The sequence below is a fragment of the Heterodontus francisci genome, chromosome 7 (assembly GCF_036365525.1).
Source record: "Heterodontus francisci isolate sHetFra1 chromosome 7, sHetFra1.hap1, whole genome shotgun sequence".
Lineage (NCBI taxonomy): Eukaryota > Metazoa > Chordata > Chondrichthyes > Heterodontiformes > Heterodontidae > Heterodontus > Heterodontus francisci.
This window is the reverse complement of record NC_090377.1, coordinates 103,987,689-104,003,897: the sequence shown is the minus strand read 5'-3', so window position 1 is coordinate 104,003,897 and position 16,209 is coordinate 103,987,689. Positions and strand designations below refer to the sequence as shown.

Below are 16,209 nucleotides of genomic sequence, written 5' to 3'. Positions count from 1 at the left end.
GGGAGAAAGGGAGGGAGCGGGAGAAAGGGAGGGAGCGGGAGAAAGGGAGGGAGCGGGAGAAAGGGAGGGAGCGGGAGAAAGGGAGGGAGCGGGAGAAAGGGAGGGAGCGGGAGAAAGGGAGGGGAGGGAGCGTGCTGGGGAGGGGAGGGGAGAGGAGGGAAGGGAGTGAGGGTGCCGGGGAGAGGAGGGGAGCGAGCGAGCGAGGGAGGGGAGGGAAGAAGGGAGCGAGCGTGCCGGGGAGGGGAGTGGGAGAGGAGGGGAGGGAGGGAGCGTGCGGGGGAGGGGGAGGGGAGGGAGGGAGCGTGCAGCGGAGGGGGAGGGGAAGGGAGGGACCGAGCATGCCAGGGAGAGGGAGGGTGGGTGGGAGGGGGCGAGCGGTTGGGTGAGCCAGCTGTCGTGGGTGCGGCAAGCGGGCGGTGAGCGAGCGGGCGAGGGTGTGAGTGAGCGAGCCAGCTGGCTGGTGGGTGAGTGAGCAGGCGGAGGGTGGTCGGGAGCGGGCAGCCGGGTGGGGGGAAAAAGGAGGAGAGCACACCCGTCACCAGCAAGGTCTCCCCGCACCCGTTCTCTACCCGCTCCTCAGACCCCCTCTTCCCCCACCTCTACTCTCCCCCCCCCACCCCTGCTCTCTCCGGCCCGGATCCCCCCCACCATCTGCCCACGTTACGCAATAACAATATCTGCGCATGCACCAACCCAATCTTCCCGTGTTACGCGATGATGTCATCAGCGCATGCGCCAACCAGTCCTGGCACTGCGGAACACAGCACATGCGCAAAGGGTAGGAACCAATCTGTGCATGTGCGCGGACTGGCGCAGTCGGATGATGTAAGCTGCCGGCTGCGCTGTCAGTAATCACTTTGTTGTTTTTTTGGCTGTCAGGAAATTCTAATCTTACAATCAGAAATTGATAGAATAAATAAGAAATGTGCAAGAAATAATAGTTATTTTATTCACACAATGACAATGAAACAACTGGGGACAGTTTCCTTGCAATAATGATATGCATGTGAAAAATCTGCACTGATGACACATTGAATGAGTCTCTGGACAAAGAAAACAAGGGTTGCTCAATTATTTTAGTCATTAATCTGCATTTAAAAAAACAAATCAGAGGATCTACACCATGTATATAAAACTAAAATTATTTGTTGGAATTGCATATGCCAGACTTCAAATCATGTTTTTCCTTCACAGTATGTCTCAATCACACCTTTCCCATAACAAAGCATGTTTTCTGAATTCTTAAAACAATTGCAGTTTATTTGGCTCAGCATTGGCTGTCCTTAAAGGCCATGTAGCATCTTTCAAAAACTTTCCATAAAATGTTTTGGAGAGCCTTTGCTTGCTGTAAAGGACACCAGTGCGCCAAGTAGAATAGAACATTTTTCCACTCCCTTTACTCAATTATCAACAGCAAATACTCCAAAGTTAAACATAACTTAGGCCACAGGAAAGTGGCGCAGCGGTTAGCACCGCAGCCTCACAGCTTCCAGTGACCCGGGTTCAATTCTGGGTACTGCCTGTGTGGAGTTTGCAAGTTCTCCCTGTGTCTGCGTGGGTTTCCTCCGGATGCTCCTGTTTCCTCCCACATGCCAAAGACTTGCAGGTTGATAGGTTAATTGGCCATTATAAATTGCCCCTAGTATCGGTAGGTGGTAGGGAAATATAGGAACAGGTGGGGATGTGGTAGGAATATGGAATTAGTGTAGGATTAGTATAAATGGGTGGTTGATGGTCAGCACAGACTCGGTGGGCCGAAGGGCCTGTTTCAGTGCTGTATCACTAAAACTAAAAATATTCTAATCAAACAATATGTCTGACCCATAAAAAGAGTGGTTCCTACTGCATCAATGTGAGTCTTTAGATTCCTTAAATCATTTAGCATTATAGTCAAACCAAGATTCTCATTTTATTACTAATTTGTGCTGTGGCCTGCACGTTAGGTACTAGATTGATATTATATAAATTCATTTCACATGTCTCTCGTAGCAACCAGGGATGAGACTTCCACCAATTCCCTTTGGACTCAAGCCCACATCACACATGTAAAAGGACACAGCAAACATGTAACCCTAAAAATACTTTTCATACCTCTGCCAAGCAAGGTCCTCTTCCAAAAATATATTTCTGCTGGCTTTCCTTCCACTTACTGGAGTTCTAGGTTCACCCGGATCCAATATGGATACAGAATACATAGAGTCAGTCAAAACATTTAGATCTTCACCAATGGAGCTGCTGTCTGTGGAGTGTGCATAATTCAAAGCTATTTTACGACAGTAAGTACATGCTCGAAGATCACCTGAAGAGAAGGATGAAAACAATTTAGAATAGTTTCCAGAGCTATTGTAAATACATACATCTGAAAAAGTTAGTGGATCTACACAACAGTTCTAATAAAGTTTAAAATTGCCAAGCTACATGCACTCATTATCACAAATTACATGGTAGTTTGGCCTTTGATTTATTAATGTGCATTTTTGAAACTAGTCTTGTTAGATATGCCAAACTAGACACATAAAAAATACTTCACACTACAGGCAAAATTGCTCTACCCACGAGATAAGTGACTGAATTTATTTAACTGTTCCAGAATACTGATATATACCAGTAGACATTTTCCATCACCTGCATGCTACAGTAAATTGTACATTAAACAACTTTATTAACTGCACTTGGTACCAATAATAATCTTAAAAGACTTGAGGACTGCAATTCTTAAATTTAAATAATGTTGTTATTTACAGTAAGATGTCTTTGCTAATTCAACAACTTGCTTCCTGGTTACATTTTCCCATCACTTTTTGAAAAATGTTTTAATAATACTTGATCATTTCTCTTTCCATCTACTATATAAATTAAAAGCATGTTGGGGACCTGTTGGTTATATTTATCCAGTTATTTAACCCACCATTAATGTACTCAAAACTATCACTTGCCCTATTTACTTGTTTAAATTGATCAATCATTGGCACATATGTAGAGGATTTAATCTCTTAAATTGGCTTCACTATTTACATACCAGCATAACCCATGAATTTTCCAGGAATTTCCTGATTGCAACAGCGACTACAGAAGATCTGTCCACACAAACGGCAGTGATGTCGACGTCTAAAGGTGGTAAACTTCTCATTACAATCATAACACTCTTTACATTGACTATCTGGCATCCAGTACTGCTTCAAGTCAGTATCCTGTAGTGTAAAACACAGGTAATAATCTAGGATTCAGTGATCCTGAACTATTAAAGCACAGTAGAAGTTACATATATGCATTATAAAAGAACACATTCTTGATACATTCTTTTACATGTAACATTCCAGTTCTCCCTTCTTGGCAATGTAACATACAACTCTATATTCCCACTTACAGCATGTAGCAGGACTGTACAAAATATTGACTTTAAAAATGTACTTTTCCCCCCTCCCTTTGCAAGAAGCCTGTGTTCACATTTTCTTATTCCTCCCCTTCATGTAGGATATGGAGGAAGTTTATTCAAATATCTCTCCATGAGAGCTAATTAATCATCACTGAATTTTTTTTCCTCTCCAGTTTTCCTTTTCTCCTTTACCTTTTAGGAAAACTTAGATGGAAATTAATGGTGGACCACTCTGCTGCCTTGACTGTTGATAAATAAGCCGAGTCATTAGCTTCCTTTTTTGATGGCACTGGTTAAGAGGAAGATGTTGGATAGAACACCAGAAGAACTTTCTGCTTGTTTGAATAATGTTACAGGGATCTTTCAAGTTTCACTGAATCATTGGAACAGGCAGATGGGACCCAGGTTTAGCAACTCATCTGATAGACAGAATCAACAACAACGAAGCACACTCAGTACTGCACTGGAATGTCAGCCTACATTGCCCTGGAGTGGGACTCAACCCCACAAAGTTTTCTCAGTAATAAGAGTGTCACCAAGACTGAACCAAGTTTACACTTGCCACATTTTTTTAAAAAACACTACCTTTCAGCTGGCAACTTTGATAAAACGAAACTCGAGGAAAGGAAAAAAAAGGGAAGAAAAATACTTTTATCTAAAATATAAGAAACATGGTAAATATTTTTGTCTTGACTGTCCCCTTTAAAAGGAGAAATTTCATTTTGCACATAGAAAGGGGGCTTCACGGAGATCTTCCATGGTAGTTCTACTGTCTGAAAAAATGAAAGCAGATTTGGCAGATTCATCTCTGGCTAGTGACCATTAAGCTGAGCAGAGATCAGTACCTGAAAAGTAGCTTTTAAAGAGGAGACTGTTAGGGGTTCTTGCACAATACTCAAATAAATGGGAACACAGCAGCAATTCTAATATATCTTTCACAGAGTCAGCACAAAACTGCACTTATCAGGCATGCTATGCAGAATCATTTTTTTTTAGTTTAACCATGGAAGTACCTCATCAGCAGAATGAGGGAATTGATGAAGCTTGAAACCAATTTGACTGCTTAAAACTTAAAAGTCAGGCATCATTGGAACTAAGCATATAACCACGTACATAGTTTCAGAAAGCTGTAACATAATATACACACCTATCTTATGTGGTCCAAATTTACCTTTGGTACTTATTGTAAGGTCAACTTTACTTTAGTATGATAACTACACAAATACCATCAAAATTTCAAATGTACTCTCTTTATAATGTAATACACAAAAACAGAAACAGCTGCGTCAATATTTCCTGCAGCTAAACCAGCACACATCATTAATCTGAAGCACACTATTTGAAATTCGAAATTCTTCAGAAGATCTGCTTCAATGGTATCATAACATTACCAATAGTCTTTGTTCAACTTTGGACATCACATCGCAGGACATTAGCAAAAGTGAAGAAACAAATTCTGATCAATAAAATATTAAGCAATACAATTTGAACAACAGGATTGAATATTGGGCAGAATACAATTAGTGTAGTAAATCATTCTTCTGTCACGGAGGCACACAAGGCAGTAACAGATCAATACCATACAATTCTCTTGGCTTTTTGCTTGGAGCTCTTATAGTTGCAAATGCATTGCAGCTGCATCTGTTGTTGTATTGCTTGGAGTTGCTCTTGGTCACTCTAAGCTTTTCTCCCCCTTAGCTTCCAATTCCATGTCCATTTGGGGATCGTTGCACTCTTAGAATGAGACCAATGGAAGTCCATCTTCTCTCCTGCACTGTTATAGGCAAAAGTGGCATTTGCACACTCTGAAGTACACTTCCATGAAAACTAACTTGTTTTTCTCACAGCCGGCCAACAATGGCCACTCTAATTCTGTTAAGATTAATTGCATTGCAAAATTTACCAGGGACAGATAGCAATGTAAAATCACGGCACTTGTTACAATCATTTCTGTTCCCCCTTCTTGGGAAGCTTAGCAATGATTCCTCTGTCCAAATGTTTCCTCAGACAATTAAATAAACATAGGATGGCAATCAAGTTCTCTGCCCCACTTTCCTTGTGTAATTCTGCACAAGCCTACTCCCCTATGAGTGGCTTATTGTTCTTTAAGTTAACCATGGTGGATCTCAGATCATCTGTTGACTATTTTATTGAAAAGCACTGCCCACCTCTTCATATCTTCCCGTTTAGTGACAAACTTACTTTTGATGGAAGCTTTTCTGCGGTGCTTAAATTCTTTTGCAAGTTTCAATGTAGTCATTTAGAGTGTCCTCATATATCTCCTCTTACTGCAGCGATTCCTGCCTCCTGAGCTTGTTTTTTTTTCTTTTGCCTTTATATACTGCATTAGGTTCATAAACAAGGAGTTAAGTTACTATATACTGTACCTGACTTTTCCCCTCCATTATTTCTTTCAGGCGCTTTAGAACTGTAGTAAGGCTCCTCAGTTGTACTGCTGTTCGTGGATCATGGCTTCCCATCGATATATCTGGTTTTCTATGACCATCTAATTAATAAATCAAAAACAATCTTAAACATAACAGGTCATAACAGAAAAAAAGCTATTTTTGGTTAGAATAGTACTTATTTATGCTACCTTTTTATTTTGCAAGATGAACTATTCAGGAGCTGAATGCTTTGTAGTTTTCCTTAAAACCAATCTGGCATATATGCCAGTTTGAACCAACACCATGTTTAATTTGGCAGATAGGAGCTAAATCAATGCTCTTGTCATTGTTAACTCCAAAATTAGGTAGTTGTCCAGAAGAAAGAAAACTTAGTAACATTAGACCATTGTTGGACACTTTCTACTACCTTTGCTGATCGGTAACTCCAACCATTTCACTTTCCTAGGCAATTGCGTTGGAAAGGCACACTTTATACCCCTCACCACCAACAATGGCTGAACATGGAAACACACCTTGTGGAATATAGCAACTGCGAACAGTGCCTCACTAGGAATGAAAAGATGAATCATCACTGGAAACTATGTTACAAATTATAACATTGTGCGCCTTTCAGCACATTATGAGAATGGAGTAAAAGCAGAAGAGTTTGAAGACAATCAGTCTTGCATATTTCAAAAATACAAATTGAAAGCATCACTGTTGGAAATAGAAAAAGGGAAAGCTCATGATCCAAATCTTGGGAGTTTGGGAAGTGTACTTACTCTCTGTTAATTATGTATTAACTAAATATTTAATTTTATCAGGTGAACATAAACTGGAGATTTGCTTGCTACGTACAGGAGCAGACTGAATCTTTGGTTGCTGGGTTTGGAGGTGCACATTTGTAATGTGTATTCTGCAATTAATAGCTTGTAAGTGTGTAAAGACTAGGCTCCAGTCCTGTCCTTCACCATCTGAGAATCTGGAATAAAACACTCTGAAGAGCTATATTTTAGGTTCCAAGAGATATTGGGCAATACTGATTAGCTCACTCATATGCGCCAGCTCAAAGATTTTGCCTCTATTGCAACCAGTTTGGGGACAGTAAGGAAGGTCACCTTAAAACCTGGAGAGTGAGAGCGCATCAGAGAGAGAGAATGAGAGAGAGCGCGACAGCAAGCAAAATAAACACACAGAGCAATAACATGACAGATGTAACAAAATTATAGAATTTCTAAATCATTTTCATACAATCTGAAAATATCTAAAGGGGAAGTGGAAGGTGTCCAGCCTTACCAAATTTCCAAATGAAGACCAAAGCCGGGACATTCTATAAATCAGTCAGGATACATGGATTTTATGGTAGCCGCTAATTCAATTTATATTATCAAAGCACTATTCTGTATACCTGACAAACGCGATAAGAAAATGCGCCCCGCTTCCAATACAACAACATCTTGCATTTATATCGCACCTTTAATGTAGTGCAGCATCCCAAGGTGCTTCTCAGGAGCATTATCAGATAAAATTTGCCACCGAGCCACATAGGAGACATTAAGCCAGGTGACCAAAAGCTTGGTCAAAGAGGTAGGTTTCAGAGTTTCCTAAAGGAGGGAGATAGAGGCGGAGAGATTTCAGGAAGGAAGTTCTGAACATAGAGTTGAGGCAGCTGACAGCACTGTTGCCAATCGTGAGGTAATGAAAATACAAGATTTTCTACTATTACGAGTTTAAATGGAATTGTTGGAACACTGACACTTGAGGTCTTTGAGTCATGTAAGTACCACAGAATTTTCTCTTCTTCAATTCTAATTAGAGATCTAGAATCATAAAATAGTACAGCACAGAAGACGACCATTCAGTCCATCGAGTCTGCGTCAGCTTTTTTGAAGAGCAATCTGGGTAGTTCCACACCCCAACTCTTCCCCATGCCCTTGCAACCCTTTCTCTTTCAAGTATTTATCCAATTCCCTTTTGAAGGCTAATACTGAATCTGTTTCCACCACCCTATCAGGCCAGTGCATTCCAAATCCTGACTAATCGCTGTGTAAAATAAGCTCTTCCTCACAACTGCCTCTGTTTCTTTCGCCAATCACTTAAATCTGTGTGCTCTGTGCCAGACAGGAGTGCACTGGAATAGTCGAGTCTGGAGGTAACAAAAGCATAGATCAGGGTTTCAGCAGCAGATGAGCTGAAGCAGCAGTGGAATCAAGTAATGTTGTGGAGGTGGAAGTTGATGGTCTTGGTGATGGAACAGACACAATTTAAATCAGTTCAAAATCAAAAACATAACTCAAACTCTCTTTTAAAAAAAAATAATAAATAAATAATGCACATGCATACCTACAAACATCAAGAACGTGGTTGATTCTTAACTGCCCTCTGAAATGGCCTAGCAAGCAACTCAGTTGAATCAAACCGCTACAGAAAAGTTGAAAAAGCATATAACCAGATGGACCACCCAGCATCAACTTAGGCACCGAAAATGGCAACGGCACAGCCGACCCTGCAAAGTGCTCCTCGCTAGCATCTATGGACTTGTGCCAAAATCCCAGAGTAGTCAAGTAACAGCCAGACATAGTCACACTCACTGAATCATGCCTTACAGCCAATGTCCCAGACTCCTCCATCACCATACTGTGTATGTTCTGTCCCACTGGCAGGACAGACCCGCTAGAGGTGGTGGCACATTGGTATACAGTGGGGGAGGGGGGGAAACAGTTGCCCTGAGAGTGTTCAAAATTGACTCCAGACCCCACGAAGTCTTATGGCATCAGGTCAAACTTGGGCAAGAAAACCTCGTGCTCCTTAGCACCTACTGCCCTCCTTTCGCTGATGAATCAGTCCCCCTCCATGTTGAACACCACTTGGAAGAAGCACTTAGGGTAGCAAGGGCACAGAATCTACTCTGGACGGGAGACTTCAATGTCCATCACCAAAAGTGGCTCGGAAGCACAACTACTGACTCAGCTGGCTGTGTCCTGAAGGACACAGCTGCCAGACTGGGCCTGCGGCAGGTGGCAAGGGAATCAAGAGCGTTCACCAATCTACCTGCCACAGATGGATCTGTCTGTGACAGTACTGGAAGGAGTGACTACCACAGACTCCTTGTGGAGATGAAGTCTTGACCTCATGCTGAGGATACCATCATGTTGTGTGGCACTACCTCCATGCTAAATGGGATAGATTTCGAACAGATCTAGTAGCTCAAAACTAGGCATCCATGAGGTGCTGTGGACCATCGGCAGCAGCAGAATTGTATTAACTACCGTTTGTAACCTCATGACCTGGAATATTCCCTACTCTACCATTACCATCAAGCCAAGGGATCAACCCTGGTTCAATGAGGGATGCGAGAGAGCAGGCCAGGAGCAACACCAGGCATACCTAAAAATGAGGTGCCAACCTGGCGAAGCTACAACATACGACTGCATGTATCCTAAATAGTGGAAGCAGTGTGCAATAGACAGAGCTAAGCGATCCCACAGCCAATGGATCAGGTAAAAGCTCTGCAGTCCTGCTACATCCAGTCATGAATGGTCATGGACAATTCAACAATTAACAGGAGAAGGAGGCTCCACAAACATCCCCATCCTCAATGATGGGGGAGCCCAGCATGTCAGTGCAAAAGACAAGGATGAAGCATTTGCAACCATCTTCAGCCTGAATTGCTGAGTGGACGATCCATCTTGGCCTCCTAAGGTCCCCAGCATCACAGATGCTAGTCTTCAGACAATTCGATTCACTCCACATGAAATCAAGAAATGGCTGAAGGCAATGGACACAAAGGTTATGGGCCCTAACAACATCCTAGCTGTAGTACTGAAGACCTCTGCTCCAGAAATGACTACACCCATAGACAAGCTTTTCCAATATAGCTACAACACTGCAGTTGGAGCAGCTCGAATCAGCATGACCAATAGGGCTATAAATAGCAAAGGAGAAGGAAGGAGAGAGTTCAGTCGGAGCAGCATGAATCAGCGAGACCTGCGGGGCTAGTTGTGCCTGTAACCAGTCGGAGCCCAAATTCAGAGAGAGAAAAAAAGAGTAGCATCACAGGGAAGCAGGTCGATGATTGGCTGGTGAGTATTGCAGCTCAGGGACTGCATCTCAACAACTGGTAGACTAAAAACGAGAAAAAATACTAGGTAATAATGAACAAGTGAGTAGCTGGTGAATTTTTTTTTAAGTAAGGTTTATTTTAACTAGTGAATGGTGTTGATTAGTAGTAGGATTTATCAGTATTAGTAAGGTTTTATTAATAGTTGTAAGGTGTTTTAGTATTGGTAAGGTTTCTTTTTTAGCAGTAGCAAAGGGTCAACCAATAAATAAAGGAATGGCAAGGTTTCAACCTCGTGAGTGCACCTCCTGTGCTATGTGGGAGCTCCAGGATGCTTCCCATGTCCTGGACAATCATTTGTGCAGGAAGTGTCGTCATTTGTAGCTGCTTGAGCAGCAGCTGGCATCACTCCGGTGCATCTGCGACGAGAGCTGCGTGGATGGCACGTTTATAGATATGGCCACCCCGCAGCTTAACAATATGCAGGGAGCGAGGGAATGGGTGACCACCTAGCAGTCAAAAAGGACCAGGCAGATAGCACAGGAGACCCCCCGAGTGCATCCTGCTCTCCAACCAGCACTCAGTTCTGAGTACTGATGAGTGTGATGGCTCATCTGGGGAGTACAGCCAGAGCCAAGTCCATGACACCACAGGTGGCTCAGCTACACAGTGGGTGCAAGGAAGACTGGAAGAACCATAGTGAAAGGTGATTCAATAGTCAGGGGAACAGACAGGCATTTCTGTGGCCGCAGATGTGAATCCAGGATAGTGTGTTGGCCGGCCCCCTGGTGCTCGGGTCACGGATGTCATTGAGCGGCTGTACAGCATTCTGAGGTGGGAGGGTGAACAGCCAGTAGTCGTGGTCCACATTGGAACCAACAACTTAGGTAGAAAGAGAGAGATGTGGTCCTGCAGGCAGAGTTTACTGAGCTAGGTAGAAAATTAGCAAGCAGACTCAAAAGTAGTAATCTCTGGATTACTCCCAGTACCTCATGCAAGTGAGTACAGGAATAAGTAAAGAAGACAGATGAATGTGTGGCTGGAAAGTTGGTGCAGCAGGAAGGGCTTTAGATTCTTTGGACATTAGGACTGGCTCTGGGGGCTAGATGGGTTGCACCTAAACAGAGCTGGGACTGAGTTCCTTGTGAGACGTTATGCTAGTGCTGTTGGGGAGGGTTTAAACTAGTTTGGTAGGGGGATGGGGACTTGAGGATAGATTCAGTTGGGACAAAATCAGAAATGAAAATGGAAGGCAGAAAATTAGTGGATTAGTCTGTAAGGCAGAGGAAACAAAGGTGAGACAATAAAAAAAAAGTTTGGCAGTGTTCAAGGATATATACTTCAATGCGCCAAGGAGCATAGCAAATAAAGCAGATGAGCTGAGGGCACAGATAGAAACGTGGCTGTATATCATAGCTATTACAGAAACATGGCTTGAGGGGGGACAGGAATGGCAGCTCAATGTTCCTGGTTACAGGGTTTTCAGACGCAATAGAGAGGGGAATAAAAAAGGAGGGGGAGTGGCAATTTTGGTCAAAGAAACAATTATAGTTGTGAGGAGGGTTGATATGTTAGAAGGATCAAATGAGGTCATATAGATTGAGCTAAGGAATAAAAAAGGGACAGTCAAACTGCTGGGAGTATATAGACCCCCAAACAGTCAGAGGGAAATAGAGGAGCAAATATGTAGGCAAATCTCTGAGAAGTGCAAAAACAATAGGCAAGTAATAGTAGGGGATTTTAACTACCCCAATATTAACTGGGATAATTTTAGTATGAAAGAACTATGGGAGCAGAATTTTTGAGGTACATTCAGGAGAACTTTTTTGGCCAGTATGCAGCAAGTCCAACAAGAGAGGGCGCAGTTTTGGACTTAGTTTTAGAAAATGTAGCTGGGCAGGTGAAAGGTGGGACAGTGGGAAAGCATTTAGGTGTAGCGATCATAATTCAGTTAGTTTGAACATAATAGTGGAAAAGGACAAAGATAGAACAGGAGTTAAGAGTTCTCAATTGGGACTAGGCCAATTTTACTAAGCTGAGGAGTGATTTAGCAAAAGTTGACTGGAGACAGCTACTTGAAGGTAAATCAGTGTCAGAGCAGTGGGAGGCATTCAAAGGGGAGATTCAAGGGGCTCAAAGTAAACATGCACCCACAAAAAGGGTGGGACAACCAAATCTAGAGCCTTCTGGATGTCAAGGAGCTTACAGGATAAGGTAAGGCAGAAAAGTAAAGCTTACGTCTGACACGGAGAACTCAATACTACAGAAAGCGAAGAGGAATATAGAAAGTGGAGGGGTGAAATCAAAAAGGAAATTAGGAAAGCAAAGAGAGGGCATGAAAGAATATTGGCAAGCAAAATCAAGGTGAACCCAAAGATATTTTATCAATACAGTAAGACTAAGAGGATAACTAAGGAACGAGTAGGGCCAATAAAAGATCAAAAAAGTAACCTATATGTAGGGCGGAAGATGTTGGTATGATTCTTAATGAATACTTTGTGTCTGTCTTCACAAAAGAGGGAGATGATGCAGATATTGTAGTTAAGGAGGAGGAGTGTGAAATATTGGATATGATAAACATAGGGAGAGAGGAAGTATTAATGGGACTGGATTCTTGAAAGTGGATAAAGCCCTAGGGTCGAATGGGCAAATTATTGGAATCTATTCTGAGAGACAGGATAAACCGAGGATTAATCAAGGACAGTCAGCATGGATTTGTTAAGGGGACATCTTGTCTAACTAACCTGATTGAATTTTTTGAACAAGCAGGATTGATGAGGGTACTGCAGTTGATGTGGTCTACATGGATTTTAGCAAGGTTTTTGACAAGGTCCCACATGGCAGACTGGTTAAAAAAAAAAAGCCCATGGGATCTAGGGATATGTTGCCAACTAGATACAAAATTGGCTCAGTGGCAGGAAACTAAGGGTAATTGTTGATGGGTGTTTTTGTGACTGGAAGGCTGTTTCCAGTGGTGTTCTGCAGGGCTCAGTACTAGGTCCCCTGCTTTTTGTGCTATATATTAACGATTTGGACATAATTGTAGGAGGCATGATCAAGAAGTTTGCAGACGAGACAAAAATTGGCTGTTTGATTGATAGTGAGGAGGATAGCTGTAGACTGCAGGAAGATATCAATGGACTGGTCAGATGGGCAGAAAAGTGTCAAATGGAATTCAATCCGGAGAAGTGTGAGGTGATACATTTGGGGAGGTCAAACAAGGCAGAGGAATACACAATTAATGGCAAAATACTGAGAAGTGTAGAGGAAGTGAGGGACCTTGGAGTGAATGTCCACAGATCCCAGAGGGTAGCAGGACAGGTTGACAAGGTGGTTAATAAGGCATATGGAATTCTTTCCTTTATTAGCCGAGGTATAGAATATAAGTGCAGGGAGGTTGTGCTGGAACTGCATAAATCATTAGTTAGGCCACAACTTGAGTACGGTGTGCAGTTCTGGTCACCTCATTACACAAAGGATGTAACTAGACTAGCGAGGGTACAGAGGAGATTTATGAGGATGTTGCCAGGACTGGCAAAATGCAGCTATGAGGAACGATTGGATAGGCTGGGGTTGTTCTCCTTGGAACAGAGGAGGCAGAGGGGAGATTTGATTGAAATGTACAAAATCGTGAAGGGCCTGGATGGAGCGGATGGGAAGGGCCTATTTATCAGCAGGGAGGTCAGTGACTAGGGGGCATAGATTTAAAGTGATTGGTAGAAAGATTAGAGGGGAGATGAGGAAATGTTTTTTCACCCAGAGGGTGGTAAAGGTTTGGAATTCACTGCCTGAAAGGGTAGTAGAGGCAGAAAACCTCAATTCATTTAAAAGGAGTCTGGATATGCACCTCATGTGCCATAACTTACAAGGCTACGGACCAAATGTTGGAAGGTGGGATTAGGCAGGGTGGCTCATTTCTTGGCCTCCGCACGATGGGCCAAGTGGCCTCTTTCTGTGCCGTAAACTTTCTATGATTCTATGATCTACCCGATAATGTGGAAAATTGCCGAAGTATGCCCTGTGCAAAAAAAGCAGGACAAATCTTACCCAGCCAATTACCTCCCCATCAGTCTACTCACAATTATCAGCAAAGTGATGGAAAGTGTCAGACAGTGCTATCAAGCTGCAATTACATAGCAATAACCTGCTCATGGATGCTCAGTATAGGTCCCGCCAGGGCCACTCGGCTCAAGATCTCATTACAGCCTTGGTCCAAACTTGGAATTGCAGAAGTGAGTTGAGTGACTGCCTTTGACATCAAGGCAGCATTTGACAGAGTGCGACATCAAGGAGCTCCAGAAAAATTTAAGTCAACGGGAATCAGGGGAAAACTCTCCACTGGTTGGAGTCATTCCTAGCACAAAGGAGGATGGTTGTGATTGTTGGAGACCAAACATCTAAGCCCCAGGATATCCCTGTAGGAGTTCCTTAGGGTAGTGTTCTAGGCCCAACCATCTTCAGCTACTTCAATGACCTTCCCTCCATCACAAGGTCAGAAGTGGGGATGTTTGATGATTGCACAGTATTCTCGACTGCTCAGACACTGAAGCAGTCCATGTCCACATGCAACTGGACCTGGACAACATTCAGGTTTGGGCTGATAAGTGGCAAGTAACATTTGCCCCACACAAATGCCAAGCAATGACCATCTCCAACAAGAGAGACTCTAACCATCTCCCCTTGATATTCAACAGCATTACCATCGCTGAATCCCCCACCATCAACATCCTGGGGTTAACAGTGGCCAGATAATTAACTGGACCAGCCATATAAATACTGCGGCTACAAGAGTAGGTTAGAGGCTGGGAATTCTGTGATGAGTAATTCATCTCCTGACTCCCAAAGCCTGTCCACCATCTACAAGGCACAAGTCAGGAGTGTGATGGAATACTCTCCACATGCCTGGATGGGTGCAGCTCCAACACTCAGGAAGCTCGACACCATCCAGGACAGGGCAGCCCACTTGACTGGCATCCCATCCACCACCTTAAACATTCACTCCCTCCACCACAGCGCAATTGGCAGTAACGTGTCCTATATACAAGATGCAATGCAGCAACTAGCCAAGCCTCCTTTGACAGCACCTTCCAAACTTGCGATTTCTACCATCTAGAAGGACAAGAGCAGCAGACGCATGGGAATGCGACCACCTGCAAGATCCCCTTCAAGCAACACACCATCCTGACTTGGAACTATATCACCGCTCCTTCACTGTCGCTGGATCAAAAACCTGGAATTCCCTTCCTAACAGCAGTGGGTGTACCTACACCAGATGGACTGCAGCGGTTCAAGAAGACAGTTCACGACTAACTCAAGGGCAATTAGGGATGGACACCAAATACTGGCCTTGCCAGCCACACTCACATCCCATGAAAGAATAAAAAAATTACAATTAAAAAAGCATACACTTATCGAAAGAACACTGATTGAAATGCTTAAAATATATCAAACATCAAAGGCAAGACGAAAGAGGGTTAAAATGCTTTTAGCTCTATTAAGCATGCATACATAGATAAACTGCCATACATGAGTGCACACACTTTCACACAGGGAAACTCAGGAAATTTTCAAGAATCCCATGTCGATGCCTGCTGCATCTTTTTTTTTAAAAACTATTTCTATGGGTCTCATTGCTGTGTGGGGAGTTTGTCAGGAGGTCCTGATTCCAAACCTTGGTCCCTGCTCCCTGTCTTGCTTGTGCTCATATTGGCTAAGAGCTTCCACTAGTTCTCTGGAGTTTGCCTTCTCCCGGGAAGGATTACTGCTCTCACTATCGTGTAAATAATGTTAGCAGTTATAGTGTGCAACATGCCTTTCTTTTCCTTTAAACGTCCCTCCAGCTCCTGTATTACCTTTGAGACTGTGTATGATCTCCTGATTCTTCTATACTGTGTTGGCCATATTATATATGCCGCTTCCAATTTCGGATCCCATGTAGTGCACTGCTCAATTCTAACACTGATTGCTCAACTATATCTTATTCAAATCCTCCTGCTCTTTTTGCTTGGCTTCACATATTATTAACTCTCTGACTTTCCTTGTACCTTTGGCTTGAAGATAATCTACGGACGTGGCTAAGGTTGTGCTATTTTGTTTTTTTTCCCCCAATTAATTGGGTTTGCAAATTTTTGTTGCAATTGCTCTCATTTTGGGCATCCTGGTCTAATTGGGTTTCAAGTCTCAGGCTGCGATTGGTCTCTCTTTTAGTTTTATAATTTGCTGTTGTTGCCAAGGCATAACAACAGCTTTTGAACTTTCCTTTTTTAAATGATTCTCTTTGGTTAGTGCTTTAACCACCTTTCCTAGCTGTTCTATGGTTTTTGTTTGCTCAAAGGGATGTCCCAATAATGTCTTCACACAACGTCTGGATAACAGTCAATTCTAAA

The 16,209-nt window shown here is 43.0% G+C and overlaps 1 protein-coding gene across 5 annotated transcripts in view; it reads right to left on the bottom strand.

Moving 5' to 3' along the window:
• pikfyve (phosphoinositide kinase, FYVE finger containing) overlaps positions 1-16,209 on the bottom strand; it is a 159,104-nt gene that overhangs the window by 103,868 nt on the left and 39,027 nt on the right. For all 5 annotated transcript variants that reach the window (XM_068035853.1, XM_068035855.1, XM_068035854.1 and 2 more), the window contains 3 exons: positions 5,764-5,882; positions 3,020-3,191; positions 2,092-2,299 (listed from right to left, as the gene is read on the bottom strand). In XM_068035853.1, coding sequence (XP_067891954.1) covers positions 2,092-2,299; positions 3,020-3,191; positions 5,764-5,882 — 499 coding nt within the window. The remainder of the gene's footprint in view (positions 1-2,091; positions 2,300-3,019; positions 3,192-5,763; positions 5,883-16,209) is intronic.